Source organism: Pseudophryne corroboree, chromosome 1 (assembly GCF_028390025.1).
Source record: "Pseudophryne corroboree isolate aPseCor3 chromosome 1, aPseCor3.hap2, whole genome shotgun sequence".
Classification (NCBI taxonomy): Eukaryota; Metazoa; Chordata; class Amphibia; order Anura; family Myobatrachidae; genus Pseudophryne; species Pseudophryne corroboree.
This window is the reverse complement of record NC_086444.1, coordinates 677242870-677265070: the sequence shown is the minus strand read 5'-3', so window position 1 is coordinate 677265070 and position 22201 is coordinate 677242870. Positions and strand designations below refer to the sequence as shown.

Below are 22201 nucleotides of genomic sequence, written 5' to 3'. Positions count from 1 at the left end.
ACTTGGTATTTTTTTGTCTGGATTTTTCCAGGCTTACTTAAAATAGGTCATCTAACTCTGCAGAATCAGGGAAAGTGACATTAGGCTTGTTTGTGTAAAGAAAAAAAAAAAAAAAGACTGCTGTGATGCAGCGTCCTCTAGAGCAGGCTTTTTCAACTAGTGTGCCGCAACCAGTTGCAAGGTGTGCCGCGGAGCCAGAGCAGCTTCCTGCACCTTCAGAGTGAACTGTTGGCCCGGGCTCCAACCGTGAAATCTGCCTTGAAAACGCAGTGGTGTGATTTCATAGGTCACGGATGCTGCGTCTCACCAGCCAGCCCACCCACCTGCCTACACATCTTCCAGTTCCCGCCTGTATACACAGCTTTCCTTGCCCACCCACATCCACACCTGCCCAACCACCTGCTGCTCAGTATTCGCAGCACTCCACTATGAACAACCACCGCCACTGAGAGACAGGGAGGGGGACAGCTGACCGGTAGGGGCGAATATTTGTTATTTTATTTCTCCTGTGGGGAACAATAGGATTTATGTGAGGAGAATAAGGATTTATGGGGGAATAATGGGAATAATTCATGTGGGGAGCAATAGGATTTTTGTGGGGAGAAATGTGATTGATTTGTGTGTGAGCAACATGATTTATGTGGGGAGCAATGCAATTGATTTATGTAGGGAGCAACATGATTTATTTGGGGAGCAATGTGATTGGTTTTTCTGTGTAGGCCAATGTATTAGAGATGAGCGGGTTCGGTTTCTTTGAATCCGAACCCGCACGAACTTCACTTTTTTTTTCACGGGTCCGAGCGACTCGGATCTTCCCGCCTTGCTCGGTTAACCCGAGCGCGCCCGAACGTCATCATGACGCTGTCGGATTCTCGCGAGACTCGGATTCTATATAAGGAGCCGCGCGTCGCCGCCATTTTCACACGTGCATTGAGATTGATAGGGAGAGGACGTGGCTGGCGTCCTCTCCATTTAGATTAGATTTAGAAGAGAGAGAGAGAGAGAGATTGCTGTGATACTGTAGATTAGAAGAGAGTGCAGACAGAGTTTAGTGACTGACGACCACAGTGACCAGTGACCACCAGAGACAGTGCAGTTGTTTGTTTTATTTAATATATCCGTTCTCTGCCTGAAAAAAACGATACACAGTCACACAGTGACTCAGTCTGTGTGCACTGCTCAGCCCAGTGTGCTGCACATCAATGTATTGTATATAAAGCTTATAATTGTGGGGGAGACTGGGGAGCACTGCAGGTTGTTATAGCAGGAGCCAGGAGTACATGATAAATAATATTATATTAAAATTAAACAGTGCACACTTTTGCTGCAGGAGTGCCACTGCCAGTGTGACTAGTGGTGACCAGTGCCTGACCACCAGTATATTAGTAGTATTGTATACTATCTCTTTATCAACCAGTCTATATTAGCAGCAGACACAGTACAGTGCGGTAGTTCACGGCTGTGGCTACCTCTGTGTCGGCACTCGGCAGCCCGTCCATAATTGTATATACCACCTAACCGTGGTTTTTTTTTCTTTCTTTATACATACATACTAGTTACGAGTATACTATCTCTTTATCAACCAGTCTATATATTAGCAGCAGACACAGTACAGTGCGGTAGTTCACGGCTGTGGCTACCTCTGTGTCGGCACTCGGCAGGCAGTCCGTCCATCCATAATTGTATTATATACCACCTAACCGTGGTTTTTTTTTTCTTTCTTTATACCGTCGTCATAGTCATACTAGTTGTTACGAGTATACTACTATCTCTTTATCAACCAGTGTACAGTGCGGTAGTTCACGGCTGTGGCTACCTCTGTGTCGGAACTCGGCAGGCAGTCCGTCCATCCATAATTGTATTATAATATATACCACCTAACCGTGGTTTTTTTTTCGTTCTTTATACCGTCGTCATACTAGTTGTTACGAGTATACTACTATCTCTTTATCAACCAGTGTACAGTGCGGTAGTTCACGGCTGTGGCTACCTCTGTGTCGGAACTCGGCAGGCAGTCCGTCCATCCATAATTGTATTATAATATATACCACCTAACCGTGGTTTTTTTTTCGTTCTTTATACCGTCGTCATACTAGTTGTTACGAGTATACTACTATCTCTTTATCAACCAGTGTACAGTGCGGTAGTTCACGGCTGTGGCTACCTCTGTGTCGGCACTCGGCAGGCAGTCCGTCCAACCATAATTGTATTATATACCACCTAACCGTGGTTTTTTTTTCATTCTTTATACCGTCGTCATACTAGTTGTTACGAGTATACTACTATCTCTTTATCAACCAGTGTACAGTGCGGTAGTTCACGGCTGTGGCTACCTCTGTGTCGGCACTCGGCAGGCAGTCCGTCCAACCATAATTGTATTATATACCACCTAACCGTGGTTTTTTTTTCATTCTTTATACCGTCGTCATACTAGTTGTTACGAGTATACTACTATCTCTTTATCAACCAGTGTACAGTGCGGTAGTTCACGGCTGTGGCTACCTCTGTGTCGGCACTCGGCAGCCCGTCCATAATTGTATATACCAGTGACCTAACCGTGGTTTTTTTTTCTTTCTTTATACATACATACATACTAGTTACGAGTATACTATCTCTTTATCAACCAGTCTATATATTAGCAGCAGACACAGTACAGTGCGGTAGTTCACGGCTGTGGCTACCTCTGTGTCGGCACTCGGCAGCCCGTCCATAATTGTATATACCACCTAACCGTGGTTTTTTTTTCTTTCTTTATACATACATACTAGTTACGAGTATACTATCTCTTTATCAACCAGTCTATATATTAGCAGCAGACACAGTACAGTGCGGTAGTTCACGGCTGTGGCTACCTCTGTGTCGGCACTCGGCAGCCCGTCCATAATTGTATATACCAGTGACCTAACCGTGGTTTTTTTTTCTTTCTTTATACATACATACTAGTTACGAGTATACTATCTCTTTATCAACCAGTCTATATATTAGCAGCAGACACAGTACAGTGCGGTAGTTCACGGCTGTGGCTACCTCTGTGTCGGCACTCGGCAGCCCGTCCATAATTGTATATACCAGTGACCTAACCGTGGTTTTTTTTTCTTTCTTTATACATACATACTAGTTACGAGTATACTATCTCTTTATCAACCAGTCTATATATTAGCAGCAGACACAGTACAGTGCGGTAGTTCACGGCTGTGGCTACCTCTGTGTCGGCACTCGGCAGCCCGTCCATAATTGTATATACCAGTGACCTAACCGTGGTTTTTTTTTCTTTCTTTATACATACATACTAGTTACGAGTATACTATCTCTTTATCAACCAGTCTATATATTAGCAGCAGACACAGTACAGTGCGGTAGTTCACGGCTGTGGCTACCTCTGTGTCGGCACTCGGCAGCCCGTCCATAATTGTATACTAGTATCCAATCCATCCATCTGCATTGTTTACCTGAGGTGCCTTTTAGTTGTGCCTATTAAAATATGGAGAACAAAAATGTTGAGGTTCCAAAATTAGGGAAAGATCAAGATCCACTTCCACCTCGTGCTGAAGCTGCTGCCACTAGTCATGGCCGAGACGATGAAATGCCAGCAACGTCGTCTGCCAAGGCCGATGCCCAATGGCATAGTACAGAGCATGTCAAAACCAAAACACCAAATATCAGTAAAAAAAGGACTCCAAAACCTAAAATAAAATTGTCGGAGGAGAAGCGTAAACTTGCCAATATGCCATTTACCACACGGAGTGGCAAGGAACGGCTGAGGCCCTGGCCTATGTTCATGGCTAGTGGTTCAGCTTCACATGAGGATGGAAGCACTCAGCCTCTCGCTAGAAAACTGAAAAGACTCAAGCTGGCAAAAGCACCGCAAAGAACTGTGCGTTCTTTGAAATCCCAAATCCACAAGGAGAGTCCAATTGTGTCGGTTGCGATGCCTGACCTTCCCAACACTGGACGTGAAGAGCATGCGCCTTCCACCATTTGCATGCCCCCTGCAAGTGCTGGAAGGAGCACCCGCAGTCCAGTTCCTGATAGTCAGATTGAAGATGTCAGTGTTGAAGTACACCAGGATGAGGAGGATATGGGTGTTGCTGGCGCTGGGGAGGAAATTGACCAGGAGGATTCTGATGGTGAGGTGGTTTGTTTAAGTCAGGCACCCGGGGAGACACCTGTTGTCCGTGGGAGGAATATGGCCGTTGACATGCCAGGTGAAAATACCAAAAAAATCAGCTCTTCGGTGTGGAGGTATTTCACCAGAAATGCGGACAACAGGTGTCAAGCCGTGTGTTCCCTTTGTCAAGCTGTAATAAGTAGGGGTAAGGACGTTAACCACCTCGGAACATCCTCCCTTATACGTCACCTGCAGCGCATTCATAATAAGTCAGTGACAAGTTCAAAAACTTTGGGTGACAGCGGAAGCAGTCCACTGACCAGTAAATCCCTTCCTCTTGTAACCAAGCTCACGCAAACCACCCCACCAACTCCCTCAGTGTCAATTTCCTCCTTCCCCAGGAATGCCAATAGTCCTGCAGGCCATGTCACTGGCAAGTCTGACGAGTCCTCTCCTGCCTGGGATTCCTCCGATGCATCCTTGCGTGTAACGCCTACTGCTGCTGGCGCTGCTGTTGTTGCCGCTGGGAGTCGATGGTCATCCCAGAGGGGAAGTCGTAAGCCCACTTGTACTACTTCCAGTAAGCAATTGACTGTTCAACAGTCCTTTGCGAGGAAGATGAAATATCACAGCAGTCATCCTACTGCAAAGCGGATAACTGAGTCCTTGACAACTATGTTGGTGTTAGACGTGCGTCCGGTATCCGCCGTTAGTTCACAGGGAACTAGACAATTTATTGAGGCAGTGTGCCCCCGTTACCAAATACCATCTAGGTTCCACTTCTCTAGGCAGGCGATACCGAGAATGTACACGGACGTCAGAAAAAGACTCGCCAGTCTCCTAAAAAATGCAGTTGTACCCAATGTCCACTTAACCACGGACATGTGGACAAGTGGAGCAGGGCAGGGTCAGGACTATATGACTGTGACAGCCCACTGGGTAGATGTATGGACTCCCGCCGCAAGAACAGCAGCGGCGGCACCAGTAGCAGCATCTCGCAAACGCCAACTCTTTCCTAGGCAGGCTACGCTTTGTATCACCGCTTTCCAGAATACGCACACAGCTGAAAACCTCTTACGGCAACTGAGGAAGATCATCGCGGAATGGCTTACCCCAATTGGACTCTCCTGTGGATTTGTGGCATCGGACAACGCCAGCAATATTGTGTGTGCATTAAATATGGGCAAATTCCAGCACGTCCCATGTTTTGCACATACCTTGAATTTGGTGGTGCAGAATTTTTTAAAAAACGACAGGGGCGTGCAAGAGATGCTGTCGGTGGCCAGAAAAATTGCGGGACACTTTCGGCGTACAGGCACCACGTACAGAAGACTGGAGCACCACCAAAAACTACTGAACCTGCCCTGCCATCATCTGAAGCAAGAAGTGGTAACGAGGTGGAATTCAACCCTCTATATGCTTCAGAGGTTGGAGGAGCAGCAAAAGGCCATTCAAGCCTATACAATTGAGCACGATATAGGAGATGGAATGCACCTGTCTCAAGTGCAGTGGAGAATGATTTCAACGTTGTGCAAGGTTCTGATGCCCTTTGAACTTGCCACACGTGAAGTCAGTTCAGACACTGCCAGCCTGAGTCAGGTCATTCCCCTCATCAGGCTTTTGCAGAAGAAGCTGGAGGCATTGAAGAAGGAGCTAAAAGGGAGCGATTCCGCTAGGCATGTGGGACTTGTGGATGCAGCCCTTAATTCGCTTAACAAGGATTCACGGGTGGTCAATCTGTTGAAATCAGAGCACTACATTTTGGCCACCGTGCTCGATCCTAGATTTAAAGCCTACCTTGGATCTCTCTTTCCGGCAGACACAGGTCTGCTGGGGTTGAAAGACCTGCTGGTGACAAAATTGTCAAGTCAAGCGGAACGCGACCTGTCAACATCTCCTCCTTCACATTCTCCCGCAACTGGGGGTGCGAGGAAAAGGCTCAGAATTCCGAGCCCACCCGCTGGCGGTGATGCAGGGCAGTCTGGAGCGACTGCTGATGCTGACATCTGGTCCGGACTGAAGGACCTGACAACGATTACGGACATGTCGTCTACTGTCACTGCATAGGATTCTCTCAACATTGATAGAATGGTGGAGGATTATATGAGTGACCGCATCCAAGTAGGCACGTCACACAGTCCGTACTTATACTGGCAGGAAAAAGAGGCAATTTGGAGGCCCTTGCACAAACTGGCTTTATTCTACCTAAGTTGCCCTCCCACAAGTGTGTACTCCGAAAGAGTGTTTAGTGCCGCCGCTCACCTTGTCAGCAATCGGCGTACGAGGTTACATCCAGAAAATGTGGAGAAGATGATGTTCATTAAAATGAATTATAATCAATTCCTCCGCGGAGACATTGACCAGCAGCAATTGCCTCCACAAAGTACACAGGGAGCTGAGATGGTGGATTCCAGTGGGGACGAATTGATAATCTGTGAGGAGGGGGATGTACACGGTGATATATCGGAGGGTGAAGATGAGGTGGACATCTTGCCTCTGTAGAGCCAGTTTGTGCAAGGAGAGATTAATTGCTTCTTTTTTGGGGGGGGTCCAAACCAACCCGTCATATCAGTCACAGTCGTGTGGCAGACCCTGTCACTGAAATGATGGGTTGGTTAAAGTGTGCATGTCCTGTTTTGTTTATACAACGTAAGGGTGGGTGGGAGGGCCCAAGGATAATTCCATCTTGCACCTCTTTTTTCTTTTCTTTTTCTTTGCATCATGTGCTGATTGGGGAGGGTTTTTTGGAAGGGCCATCCTGCGTGACACTGCAGTGCCACTCCTAAATGGGCCCGGTGTTTGTGTCGGCCACTAGGGTCGCTAATCTTACTCACACAGTCAGCTACCTCATTGCGCCTCTTTTTTTCTTTGCGTCGTGTGCTGTTTGGGGAGGGTTTTTTGGAAGGGACATCCTGCGTGACACTGCAGTGCCACTCCTAGATGGGCCCGGTGTTTGTGTCGGCCACTAGGGTCGCTAATCTTACTCACACAGTCAGCTACCTCATTGCGCCTCTTTTTTTCTTTGCGTCATGTGCTGTTTGGGGAGGGTTTTTTGGAAGGGCCATCCTGCGTGACACTGCAGTGCCACTCCTAGATGGGCCCGGTGTTTGTGTCGGCCACTAGGGTCGCTAATCTTACTCACACAGTCAGCTACCTCATTGCACCTCTTTTTTTCTTTGCGTCATGTGCTGTTTGGGGAGGGTTTTTTGGAAGGGCCATCCTGCGTGACACTGCAGTGCCACTCCTAGATGGGCCCGGTGTTTGTGTCGGCCACTAGGGTCGCTAATCTTACTCACACAGCTACCTCATTGCGCCTCTTTTTTTCTTTGCGTCATGTGCTGTTTGGGGAGGGTTTTTTGGAAGGGACATCCTGCGTGACACTGCAGTGCCACTCCTAGATGGGCCCGGTGTTTGTGTCGGCCACTAGGGTCGCTTATCTTACTCACACAGCGACCTCGGTGCAAATTTTAGGACTAAAAATAATATTGTGAGGTGTGAGGTATTCAGAATAGACTGAAAATGAGTGTAAATTATGGTTTTTGAGGTTAATAATACTTTGGGATCAAAATGACCCCCAAATTCTATGATTTAAGCTGTTTTTTAGTGTTTTTGGAAAAAAACACCCGAATCCAAAACACACCCGAATCCGACAAAAATAATTCGGTGAGGTTTTGCCAAAACGCGTTCGAACCCAAAACACGGCCGCGGAACCGAACCCAAAACCAAAACACAAAACCCGAAAAATTTCAGGCGCTCATCTCTACAATGTATGGGTGTTTTATTTACTGTGCGGGCCAATGTGTGCTTTTTTTTTTTCTGTGGGGAACTGATGGTGCGTCTTGGCAATTTTAAAATATTGTTTGGTGTGCCGCGAGTAAAAAAAAAAGGTTTAAAATCACTGCTCTAGAGGGAGATTTAACACGTCCCATATAGCCAGAATGAGGGGTTTAATATCCTGAGCAGAAACAGAATCCCCACTAACGGGTACCAAGTCATTTCCATACTCCTTTATATCCTCATCTGAATCAGAGAGTAGAGCAGGTAAACCACACTTTTGTGGTCCTGAGTTAGAGAGGGGGGCTGTGTAACATCTGCCCTAGCAGCTAAGTCTGCAACAGCCTGTTGTAGTAACTGAGTTTTCTGAACATTAGCAGTGAGTTGTGACGACATATCAGACATCATTCTTAAGGGCCCCTAGTTAGGAGGGCTCTGGAACCTCTCCACCATCCCCCTCACTGAGATGTGAAGATTGGCTGCATTGTTCACATGAAAGAATCAGATAAGGGAGAGAATCTTGTGTGGCACACACTGCATAGTTTGTGTTTACCAGTGTTCACAGTAAATCACAATGACATACATACACACAGACAGTAAAACTTATCAAGCCTGCCCTTACTGTATGCGAGAGGGAGACATACAGAGAGAAGACCAGCACACCCCTGCTACACAGCCCTATTGAGGCTGTCGGCTTATTATATCACAGTGAAACACTAATAATTTCTGTCCTGTATAGGACGCAGATTGTGTACAATAGCGGCTCTCCCAGTTTGCTACACCTTGTACCAGTTTTCCAGCACAATATTGCTTGGACATCTAAGGGGTGTCGAGCACTTTTGTGCAAATTCGGACTGCCGTAAAAAACGGCCGCTGCCACGATGACTCAACCCGCGTGATCATTGAGGCTAATTAGACTGTCTGCATACACTGAAAGCTTCATGCGCAAGGCATTTTAGTGTGCAAAACTGTAGACCGTACAAAAATGTGTACTTGAATGATTAATACCAATTATATACTGCCCTGTACAGTAATGAAAGTGGTCTATAGCAGTTACTACTGTACAACACATTCATAGCACTTCAACCCACATGCAACTTAACTGCAATAACTATCTTCAAGTTTTGTAAGAACATCAGTCACAAACTGACCATCAACTATAAAACGCAAGTGAAGTTAACATATATTGGCCAGAATCCAATTAGCCCCAATAATTTCTCTCCAGATATAAAACAACCTGATAGCGCAATTTTGGACAGTCATTATAGAACGATTCAATTAAAGCCCATTCTTCGAGAGAAAATTAGCCCGTTTTTGTGTGATAACACATGAGATACGGGATAAGTATCCAGACCTAAGCGTATTTGCGGCTCTGAGGGCTGCAAATCACGGATTATGCTTCAGGTACCTGAGGCACACTAAGCATAATCCCAAATAAATGCCGGGAATTGGGGTTTATTGGATAGCCCCCGGCGAATCTATTAGCTGCAGTAAATTACTACAGCTAACTGGATACTGGCCATTAGCTCCTGTAAAGAACATATTACATATGGTATAAAGCCAACTCTTAATTATATTAAAAATTCAATTTGTAAGTATCACAAGGAGTAACCCTAACAGAAATGGATATAGGAAATAGCAGGATAGTTGACAAGACCCGGACCCTAAAATTTTGGTCAGCATACTGCCACCTTAGACTCCATCAGCAATACAACTGTCATTGTATTAATGTCATTGTCATTATTAATGTCAGTGTCAGTATTAATGCTGTGTGCAAATGAATACCATGAGCTCTAGTATGAGTTGCGCCCTATATGTTGATATTGTAAATAGCATTATACAGGTTGAGTATCCCTTATCCAAAATGCTTGGGACCAGAGGTATTTTGGATATGGGATTTTTCCGTATTTTGGAATAATTGCATACCATAATGAGATATCATGGTGATGGGACCTAAATCTAAGCACAGAATGCATTTATGTTACATATACACCTTATACACACAGCCTGAAGGCAATTTTAGCCAATATTTTTTATAACTTTGTGCATTAAACAAAGTGTGTCTACATTCACACAATTCATTTATGTTTCCTATACACCTTATACACACAGCCTGAAGGACATTTAATACAATATTTTTAATAACTGTGTATTAAACAAAGTTTGTGTACATTGAGCCATCAAAAAACAAAGGTTTCACTATCTCTCACTCTCAGTCAAAAAAGTCCGTAGTTCGGAATATTTGGATATGGGATACTCAACCTGTACCTGAAATTAAAAGGGATATTGCAACGCCAAATATCATCACAATCTATACTAAGATATATGGAATCATGTATTTTAGTTAAAATTTACTTAACTCTTCTCATGTTATTTTAAGTGGTAAGTGGGTACAATTGCATCGAGTCCATTTTGCAAGGAACACATTTAGGTTAAATCTAACCATTGTTGTGATAGGTGAGAGCATGTTCAATAAGTACATCATGGGTCCAATGAACCACAATCTGGCAGCAAGCTGTATGCAGTCCTCTCTACATCTGGCTCCCACCAGGGAATCTAAGACACCACATAACCAGGTTTAAAAGCAGTGCACATAGGATTTTAATACCTACCGGTAAATCCTTTTCTCCTAGTCCGTAGAGGATGCTGGGGACTCCAAAAGGACCATGGGGTATAGACAGGAACCGCAGGAGACATGGGCACACTAAAAGACTGACTGGGTGTGAACTGGCTCCTCCTTCTATGCCCCTCCTCAAGACCTCAGTTATAGGAACTGTGCCCAGGGGAGACGGACATTTCGAGGAAAAGGATTTTTGTTAAACTAAGGGTGAGATACATACCAGCTCACACCACAAACATACCGTACAACTGGATTAGCAGGAATACCAGACAACAGTATGAACGAAAAAACAGCAACAAGCTGAACGTAACCTATACACAACCCTCGTGTAACCGAAAACAACCACCAATAATACAACTGCAAGTAACAGTACGCACTGGGATGGGCACCCTGCATCCTCTACGGACTAGGAGAAAAGGATTTACCGGTAGGTATTAAAATCCTATTTTCTCTTACGTCCTAGAGGATGCTGGGGACTCCAAAAGGAGCATGGGGTCTATACCAAAGCTCCAGACCGGGCGGGAGAGTGCCGACGACTCTGCAGCACCGATTGAGCAAACATGAGGTCCTCATCAGCCAGGGTATCAAACATATAGAACTTAGCAAAAGTGTTTGAACCTGACCACGTAGCTGCTCGGCAAAGTTGAAGTGCCGAGACCCCTCAGGCAGCCGCCCAAGATGAGCCCACCTTCCTGGTAGAATGGGCCTTTACTGACTTCGGCAACGGCAACCCAGCCGAAGAATGAGCATGCTGAATCGCACTACAAATCCAGCGTGCAATAGTCTGCTTGGAAGCAGGATTTCCAATCTTGTTGGACGCATACAGGACAAACAGCGTTTCCGTTTTCCTAACAAGAGCCTTTCTGGCGACAAATTTTCAAAGCTCTTACGATATCAAGAGACTTTGGGACTGCGACAGCCTCCGTAGCCACAGGTACCACAATAGGTTGATTTATGAGAAACGAAGAAATCGCCTTCGGCAGAAATTGTTGACGAGTCCTCAATTCCGGTCTATCCACATGAAAAATCAAATATGGGCTCTTGTGAGACAAAGCCGCCAATTCTGACACTCGTCCGGCAGACGCCAAGGTCAAAAGCATGACTACTTTCCAAGTGAGAAACTTTAACTCAACCTTTCGCAAAGCTTCAAACCAGTGAGACATAAGAAACTGTAACACCACTTCAAGATCCCACGGTGCCACGAGTGGCACAAACGGAGGATGGATATGCAGCACTCCCTTCACGAAAGTCTGAACCTCAGGAAGGGCTGCCAATTCTTTTTGAAAGAAAATAGATAAAGCCGAAATCTGCACTTTGATGGAACCCAATTTCAGGCCTGCATCCATGCTTGCCTGCAAAAAATGGAGGAAACGACCCAAGTGAAACTCCTCCACAGGAGCTGCTTTGGTTTCACACCACGACACATTTTCTCCAAATACGGTGATAATGTTTTGCCGTGACCTCCTTTCTAGCCTTAAGGAGAGTGGGCATGACTTCAACAGGAATACCTTTCCGAGCTAGGATCTGGCGTTCAACCTCCTCGCCGTGAAACGCAGCCGCGGTAAGTCCGGATACACGCATGGCCCCTGCAGTAACAGGTCCTCTCTTAGAAGAAGCGGCCAAGGACCTTCTACGAGTAATTCCTGAAGATCCGGATACCAGGCCCTCCGTGGCCATTCTGGAACGACGAGTATTGCCTGAACCCTTGTTCGTCTTATGATCCTCAGCACTCTTGGAATGAGAGGAAGCGGGGGGAACAAATACATCGACTGAAACACCCACGGAGTTTACCAGGGCGTCCACTGCACTGGCTTGAGGGTCACTTGACCTGGAACAATACCTCGGAAGCTTCTTGTTCAGGCGAGATGCCATCATGTTTGAGGAATTCCCCAACGCCTTGTCACTTCTGCAAACACCTCTGGATGAAGGGCCCACTCTCCTGGATGGAGATAGTGTCTGCTGAGAAAGTCTGCTTCCCAGTTGTCCACGCCCGGAAGGAAAACTGCTGACAGAGCGCTCACGTGCTGTTCCGCCCAGCTGAGAACTCTTGTGGCCTCCGCCATTGCCATCCTGCTCCTTGTTCCGCCCTGGCGGTTTACGTACGCCACCGCTGTTATGTTGTCCGACTGGATCAGGACAGGTAGACCTTGAAGAAGGTTCTTCGCTTGCAGGAGGCCGTTGTAAATGGCTCTTAACTCCAGAACATTTATGTGGAGACAAGATTCCTGGCTTGACCATTTTCCCTGGAAAATTCGTCCTTGTGTGACTGCACCCCAGCCTCGGAGACTTGCATCTGTGGTCAGTAGGACCCAATCCTGGATTCCGAATCGGCGTCCCTCTAGAAGGTGAGAACTTTGCAGCCACCACAGGAGAGAAATTCTGGTCCTGGAAGATATACTTATTTTCCGGTGCATCTGCAGGTGAGACCCAGACCATTTGTTCAGCAGATCCCACTGAAACACCCGGGCATGAAACCTGCCAAACGGAATGGCTTCGTAAGCCGCAACCATCTAACCTAGCACTAGAGTGCATTGATGAATTGACATTCTTGCCGGTCTCAGAATCTCCTTGACCATGGTCTGGATTTCCAGAGCTTTTTCCGCCGGAAGAAACACCCTCCGTAGTTCTGTGTCTAAGATCATGCCCAAGAAGGGCAGCCTAGTTGTCGGAATCAAGTGAGACTTTGGCAAATTTAGAATCCAACCATGACGTTGCAGAACCGTCAGGGAGAGTTCCACATTTCTCAACAACTGCTCTTTTGATCTTGCCTTTATCAGGAGATCATCCAAGTACGGGATAATTGTGACCCCCTGCTTACGTAGGAGTACCATCATTTCCGCCATCACCTTGGTGAAGACCCTCGGGGCCGTGGGAAGCCCAAATGGCAACGGCTGAAATTGGTAATGACAATCCTGCACCGCAAATCTAAGGAAGGCCTGATGAGGAGGATATATCGGGACGTGTAAGTAGGCATCCTTTATGTCGACTGACGCCATAAAATCCCCCCCTTCTAGGCTGGACATCACCGCTCGAAGAGATTCAATCTTGAACTTGAAAAAGTTTTCAAGTATGGATTGAGGGATTTTAGGTTCAGAATCGGTCTGACCGAGCCGTCCGGCTTCGGCACGACAAAGAGGCTCGAACAGAACCCTCCCCCCCGTTGGGACGGGGGTACCGGGACAATGACCCTCTGTTGACACAGCTTTTGTATCGCAGCATTTACCACTTCTCTTTCTGGAAGAGAAACTAGCAAGGCAGATTTGAAAAAGTGGCGGGGGGGCATCTCCTGAAACTCCAGTTTGTACCCTTGGGACACTGTCTAAGACCCAAGGATCCAGGGCCGATTGAAACCAGACCTGAATGAAGAAAACACACAAAAAAGAACAGCGCGGGCACTTTTACACTAAAAACTCATTGATTTAATATCATATATTAAAATACATCTTACACACCCGTACCATGTAAAACAATTACAGTATATGACAATTAAGCTATATATCTTGCAGGATAAATCCTGCTTTATATACCGAACCAGAGAAAACTGTTCCTCACTGATTATTTATATATGTATACAGCTGAATATTAAAGCTGGATGTTACTTCCTTATATGCTTTTGACAGTAAATCGTGAACGCGTGAATGTTACCATTCAATGCATATGTCCGACTGATAAGTATGTTTCCTCAGTTGTTATAATAGACAATTGTCCGGTCATTTAGCACACCTGGATTAATCACAAAGGTAACAGTTCTTTAGCATGCAGCCAGTTGGATATACTTTCCAGATGAAATTCCTCACACCATTAAGTTTTAAACCAGTGTGAGCTATACTTATAATATGTCGTGATTATGGCTTTTAGTAAGGATAATTATCTGCGCACGAGTGTTCAGCTTTGCACACATCAAATTGATACCTCTCCCGGCTGTCGCTTCCAAATACAGCCTTATCCGGAGTCCACTGTCTGGTGGATAGCAGGTATAATCTCAGATATTATCTGCAAGTACAGGTGTCTCTGGCCGGCCAGTAATAGGGTAAAGATGTCTCATGAAAAACTCCTTAGCAGTACATCCGACAAACGCGTTTCCCCGCTTAGATATACAGCTCAGCGGCTTCCTCAGTGTCCATACATGCACTGCAATTGCACGGAGTTTTAAATCAAGCGCCACCCAATTGGCGCATGCGTATACGTTGCGGTCCATACCTCACTTTGATTTTGTATCTGCATTCACGTATTAGGACTCTATGCGTTCCATATAATTATTTATCCAGCTGTATATTAACTCTATGGTAAGCTCTCTGGATGATATCACCTAATAATCTTACTTAGTATTGTATACTCAATAACAATTTGCCACATTAAAAAGCATATATCTATGTATACATAAAAAAAAAAATATATATATCACATAAAACAAATACGCATTCAGTGCTGCACACGCATCTCTATTTAGACCTGAATGAAGATTCGGAGACGGCCCCCCACCAGCACGGACTCCCGTAGGGGAGCCCCAGCGTCATACGGTGGACTTGGCAGAGGCGGGGGAGGACTTTTGGTCCTGGGCGCCAGACACAGCAGGCGACCTTTTTCCCCTTCCTCTACCCTTTGAAGCGAGGAAGGACGAGCCCTTTCCTTTTTTGTATTTATTAGGCCGAAAGAACTGCATCTGATAATGGGGCGCCTTTTTCTGTTGTGTGGGAACATAAGGAAGAAAAGATGACTTACCCGCAGCAGCGGTAGACACCAGGTCAGCAAGGCCGTCACCAAACAAGACACTACCTTTAAAAGGGAGAGCTTCCATAGCTTTCTTGGAGTCGGGATCAGCATTCCATTGATGAATCCACAGCGCCCTCCTGGCCGAGACCGCCATGGCATTGGCCCTTGATCCCAAGAGGCCAATATCCCTCGCCGCATCCTTTAGGTAATCTGCAGCGTCCTTGATATAGCCAAGAGTCAAAAGAATGTTATCCTTATCAAGGGTATCCATGTCAGATGCTAAATTATCAGCCCACTTAGCAATAGCACTACTCACCCATGACGACGCCACGGCAGGCCAAAGGAGTCCACCAGTAGTGACGAAAATGGCCTTCAATGTCGTCTCCAGCTTGCGATCCGCCGGATCCTTGAGGGCAGCCGTGTCAGGAGACGGGAGCGCCACTTTTTTGGACAGTCGGGACAGAGCCGTGTCCACATTGGGAGATGACTCCCATTTCTCCCTGTCGTCAGAGGGGAAAGGATATGCCATAAAAATTCTCTTGGGAATCTGCCACCTATTGTCAGGCGACTCCCAAGCCTTTTCACAAAGAGCGTTCAGTTCATGAGAGGGGGGAAATGTCACCTCAGGTTTTTTTCCCTTATACAAACCCTCGTATCTGGAACAGCAGGCTCTTCAGAAATATGTAAAACATCTTTAATAGCCACAATCATGTACTGAATACTCTTAACCACCTTCGGCTGTAAACTGGCCTCATTGAAGTCGATACTGGAATCAGAGTCGGTATCTGTATCTGCCATCTGGGTAAAAGAACGTTTTTGTGACCCTGAGGAGGCCTGTACCTGAGACAAAGCGTCCTCCATGGATTTTCTACATGTTTGTGTCTGAGAATCAGATTTATCTAGCCTCTTAGACAATGCCACATTTGCATTCAATGTACCCAACATATTCACCCAATCAGCAGTCGGCTGTGCCGACAGTCATTCCCAAATCCTTCTCCGCGCACCCAGTAACTTCCTCCGGGGAGGAACACTCAGCCTCAGACATGTCAACACGCAGTACCGACACATCCACACCGGCCGAAAGGGGACAGACCCACAGGGAAGCCTGTAGAGAGAACACAGAGGGAGTATGCCAGCTCACACCCCAGCGCCCATATACTACTAAATAAATAATATATGATGGCTGCGCTGTAAATACATATACATATATAGTACCAAACTGTTTGTGCCCGCCCCGCCCCCCCCCCCCCCCCCCCGTTTTGCTCCCTTGTACTTGTAAGGAGAGTGGAGGTCCGGGCCAGCGTCTCTGCATGCACTGTGAAGAGATAAAATGGCGCTGGTAAGCTGTGCGGCTAAGCCCCGCCCCTTCCCGGCGCGCTGTAGTCCCGCTTTAATTTGCATTTTTTTATACTGGCAGGGGTTTCGTACACGCTGCCCGGGCACCGAATATGCATCTTTTGCCAGTCAAAAGAACCTCAGTAACTTGCTGCCCAGGGCGCTCTCCCCCAGCACCCTGCACGTGCCGTTGGTGTGTGTGTGGGAGCATGGAACGCAGCGCGACCGCTGCGCTGTACCTCCGTTAGTGAAGTCTTCTGCCGTCACTGAAGTCTTCTGCCTTCTGCATACTCACCCGGCTTCTTTCTTCTGGCTTCTGTGAGGGGGGTGACGGCGCGGCTCCGGGAACAAGCAGCTAGGCGCATCAAGTGATCGAACCCTCTGGAGCTAATGGTGTTCAGTAGCCTAAGAAGCAGAGCCCTTAACTCAGAAGAAATAGGTCTGACTTCTCTCCCCTCAGTCCCACGAAGCAGGGAGCCTGCAGCCAGCAGGTCTCCCTGAAAATATAAAAGCCTAACAAAGTCTTTCCAGAGAAACTCAGTAGAGCTCGCCTAGTGTGTGTCCAGTCTCTCCTGGGCACAGAATCTAACTGAGGTCTGGAGGAGGGGCATAGAGGGAGGAGCCAGTTCACACCCAGTCAAAGTCTTTTAGTGTGCCCATGTCTCCTGCGGTTCCAGTCTATACCCCATGGTCCTTTTGGAGTCCCCAGCATCCTCTAGGACGTAAGAGAAACTATTTTTATTTTTTTTAAATCAAAAGGTACTTATTACATGAAATCTAGAGAATGAATTAAATGCAGACCTAAAGGGTTGGCTTTGCAAACATAAGCTTCCCCCTAACCATAATAGGTCCTGGAAAAAGTGTGCTGCTATTAACTAAAGCACTAATCCAGTGGTTCTCAAACCTTTGAGTCATGGCCCCCTAGAGTATCAGAAACATTTTCACGGCACCCCTAGTCCAAAAGCTTCTTATTGAGAAATTCAGAAAAAAATATTTATGTTTAGAAGTCATCCTTAGGTTCAGTTATGTGGGAAGGGACAGAAGTCACTTCTGTTTGCCAACATTTTATGATTGGAAGCCACCAGCTGTGGTTTTGTCTGTTACACTGACTGTAAAGAATTTGAATTGGTCCTTGACCACCAGCCCAGGGCACTCCTGCAAGTATCCCGAGGCACCCCAGGAAGCCACGGCACACAGTTTGAGAACCGCTGCACTAATCTATAAAAAAAATCTGAACTTCATTGGTCCAGGATGTTACTTCATCACCTAGCTTTTGCTTCAAAAGCACACATACAAGGTTTTTTTGCATACATTTATCTGCATGGTTTTATTATTGGTTTCCAGCAATAATTCATGAAATAAAAATAGCAAATCCTCTTGCATTTGGCATTGTCTTTTTGATATTTGTCCAACCAATGAAAATGGGAGGGTGGACAGGAGGGGAAACAAACCGAAAAAACCCAAAAACTAATAAAAAGTAGAACTGTGGTTTTGTGGAGCAGCTTCCACAACTTTGTTTGGTAAGTAAGATGCTCAGGAATAGAACAAACGGTAGGCTGTCTGCTCCTTTCTCCAGTACTTTCATTGGTGCTGTTTGGAGCTATGGGAATCTGTAGATCATTCACAAGAGAGAAGAAGAAGAAAAAGAAAAAAAAAAAAGGGGGGTGGGGGTGGAAAACAGTTGTGTACCCAGGTGCAAAGATACTGCAACCCAGACATGGCATTAATGCCAACTCTGGAACGGTTGTTGGTCATATTGTGCAATCTGTTTTTTTATGTGAGCCAGTTTATTGTGGAGATATTCACAGCGGTTCTTCTCTTCACTGTATTTTGGATTGGACTGTAAGACAATAGGAAAATACCAAATCAATGTCTGAGATTGTTATATTACAAGACAGTCTCATAAGAGAGTTAGAGGAGTGACAAGAATTGCCATGGTGGCAGACATAAATAGTCTATAGATATTAAAGAAATTGAGCCAAGAAACCAAAGGATGTTCCATACCTAGACATAAAAAAAAAAAAACTAACTACACTAAAAGCGCTTTGCGTCCAGTGTTTTACACAGATTAGATCAGTGATTCCCAGCTTCATTCTTCAAGGCACACTAACAGTTCAGGTTTTAAAATCCATGCATGAGCACAGATGGTTAAATAAAAATAACCAAGGTACTAATTAAGTCACCTGTGCTCAAGTACAGCTAAGACCTGTACTTAAGCGTAGGTGACTTAAGACTGTTAAGGTTTGTACACATTGGGCGATATATCGGACGTTCGGCCAGTGTGTACCAACGAAGTGTCTGTGAATGCTGTCATTCAGCCATATCATGCCAGCTGTGCAGCACAGCCAATAGGCGATGATATATCTTCAGATATACTTGCTGTACAAGCTGGCAGTGATTGACAGCGCAAGTGGCCGGGCGCACGTACATGCCTGCCAAGTTCTAGACGTCAGTCACGACGGATCGGGCATTGTGTATGCAAAACACAGTGCCCATTCTGTCTGTAGATATATCTATCTATAGGTGTGTACCCGGCATGAGTCATGGTTGGAAGCCAATGTATTAAACAATTTCACAAATGTTCTAGCTTGTTTCTGAATATGGCCACGGTCCTAAAACGCTAACTGTACATAGGCCGATCCTGATGCTGTACAGGAGGCAAAATAATTTATTTCAAATTGTTTATACAAACAGGTGGCAATATTAAGAGAGACTTATCGCTACCAATTTGAGGCCAAGAGGCTGTATCACATCCACAGTCGCGCATAGGCCACTAAGTATTCTGCCCACCACATTTACCAATATGCTTAACAGGGGTCCTAATAGTAGGTTCATTATCTGGCATTGGGGCTTTTTGCTCAGTATCATTAGTGTTGCTGGGGATATATACGTTATGGAAGAACTTACCGTTGATAACAGTATTTCTCCTAAGTCCACAGGATAACAATGGGATATGATGGCGCGACAGCGGATTGGCACCAAACGATCAAAAGCTTTCAGGCCTCCCAGGATTCAACGGGTCCGTCCATATATCCCCCCGCCTATTGGCTAATGCAAATTCAGTTGTATTCCAAAGCACTAGGCAGGAGCATCATGTAGAGCACAGGTTCTCAAACTCGGTCCTCAGGACCCCACACGGTTCATGTTTTGCAGGTTACCTGTAGATTTTTAAAATGTGACAGTTGGTGATACACAGTTCACCTGCTGGGTGACATGGAAAATGTGAACCGTGTGGGGTCCTGAGGACAGAGTTTGAGAACCACTGATGTAGAGCCCTAATCAGGCGAGAAGAACACACATGCACACCCTTTTGTACAAGAAGGAAGAGGTTAGTGAGTAGAAGGCTCCTCAAATCTGGTGCGTCAGGGCAGGATCCCTGTGGACTTAGGAGAAATACAGTTATAAACGGTAAGTTCTTACCATAATGTATATTTCTCCGGCAGGGTCCACAGGTTATACACAGGATAACAATGGGATTTCCCAAAGCAATTTAGTGGTGGGGACGCTCCTGATTGGACAGGAGAACCTTACGCCCGAATTCAGCGTCATGAGAGGCAAAAGTATCCAAGGCATAATGTCTAATGAATGTGTTAATGGAAGACCATGTGGCTGCCTTACATCTGTTCTGCTGAAGCACCATGTTGTGCTGCCCATGATGGACCTACCTTACGAGTAGAGTGAGCAGAGACATTAGCCGGAACAGGGAGATCAGCTTGAGAGTATGCTTCTGAAATAGTCATTCGAAGCCATCTTGCCAGCATCTGTTTAGTAGCAGGCCATCCTCTCTTGTGAAATCCGTAGAGAATAAAGAGAGAATCTGTCTTTCTGATGGCACTGGTACGATCCACATAGATCCTTAATGCCAGGACCACATCCAGCGACGCAACTCCCGCAGAAAGTCCAGATACCTGAAAAGCCGGGACTACAATTTCTTCATTAAGGTGGAATTTAGACACCACCTTCGGAAGATACCCAGACCTAGTTCTAAGAACTGCTTTATCTGGATAAAAAAAAAAATCAGAAAAGGGGAACGACATGACAGCGCTCCTAAATCTGACACTCTTCTAGCTGATGCCATAGTCAGTAGAAAGAGAACTTTAGCTGTCAACCATTTAAGATCCACTTTATTAAGTGTTTCAAAAGGAGCAACTTGAAGAGCTTTCAGGACTAGACTTAAGTCCCAAGATGCTGTAGGAGGAACAGGAGGTTGAATGCGCAGCATTCCCTGGAAAAAAGTACGCACATCCTGTAAATTGGCAATTTTTCTTTTGGAACCATACAGTCAATGCTGATAATTAAAACTCTCAAGGAAGCCACCTTCAAACTTTTCTCCATTCCTGCCTGAAGGAAAGCCAAGACCCTGAAAATGCTGAAAGATTTTGGGTCCATACTTCTTTCACTGCACCAATGAATATAGGCCTGCCATGTTCGGTGATAAATACGAGCTGAGGAGGGTTTCAAGAGCCACGCCATCAAAGCCAGTCGATCCAGATGTCTATGATAACAAGGACCCTGCATTAGTAGATGTGGACATTGAGGAAGCAGAAGTGGAGCATCCATCGACATTCTCTGCAGATCTGTGTACCAATGCCTTCTGGGCCAAGCCGGAGCTATTAGAATCACGGCACCCTTTGCTTGCTTTATTTTCATCACCACCCTGGGTAACAGGATGATCGGAGGAAACAGATACGCCAGATGAAAGTCCCATTTCACTGACAAGGCGTCCACAAAGATTACTTTGGGATCCTTTGTTCTTGACCCGTATGCGGGCACTTTGTTGTTCAGACGGGATGCCATGAGACCCATCTCCGACAAACCCCACTTGTCTACTAGAATCTGAAAGACCTCCGGATGTAGAGCCCATTCGCTTGCCTGAATGGCGTGTCAACTGAGAGAGTCCGCTTCCCAGTTTAGGACTCCCGGAACGAATACTGCAGACAAGGCTGGGAGATGGAGTTCTGCCCACTTTAGAATGTGACTTACCTCCTTCATTGCTGTCTGGCTGCGGGTTCCTCCCTGATGGTTGAAGTACGCTACTGCCGTTGCATTGTCCGAATGGATCTGGACTAGTTTTCCTTGAGTGTCCTTTGCCTAAATCAGTGCCATGTATATGGCCCGAAGTTCTAACAGGTTTATTGGCAGGCAACTTTCTTCTGTGGCCCATTGTCCCTGGAACCTTCATTTTCCAGACACTGCTCCCCAGCCCTGAAGACTTGCCTCTGTTGTCAGGATCTCCCAATCTGATATCCAAAAGGGTCTCCCCTTGTCTAGATGGGATGTCTGTAGCCACCAGGCTAATGACTTTCTTACCTTTTCTGAAAGTACCATAGTCTGTTTCTTTATTGTCTGATGTACTCCATTCCATCTGGCCAGAATCAGATGCTGCAGAGGTCTTGAATGGAATTGTGCATACTCCAACATGTCGAATGTTGACACCATCAAACCCATCACTCGCATTGCTGCGTGAACGGATACTGTTTGACTGTATAACATATCCTGAGTCCTTGACTGCATCTTGGATATCTTGTTCCGAGGTAAAAATACTTTCTGCAGACTTGAATCCCCCAAGTGAGTCAAACGTTGTGACAGAACCAGAGACTACTTTGCCCAATTTATGAGCCAGCCGTGCCTCTGCAGACATGTTATTGTTA

General features: G+C 45.9%; 1 protein-coding gene across 3 annotated transcripts in view; it reads right to left on the bottom strand.

The window, feature by feature from the left end:
* Positions 1 to 17848: 17848 nt before the first annotated feature.
* The window catches only part of ELL (elongation factor for RNA polymerase II), a 388638-nt gene continuing 384285 nt past the window's right edge, over positions 17849 to 22201 (bottom strand). For all 3 annotated transcript variants that reach the window (XM_063914738.1, XM_063914737.1, XM_063914739.1), the window contains one exon: positions 17849 to 18390. In XM_063914738.1, the coding sequence (XP_063770808.1) occupies positions 18274 to 18390 (117 nt within the window). In that variant the 3' untranslated portion in view covers positions 17849 to 18273. The remainder of the gene's footprint in view (positions 18391 to 22201) is intronic.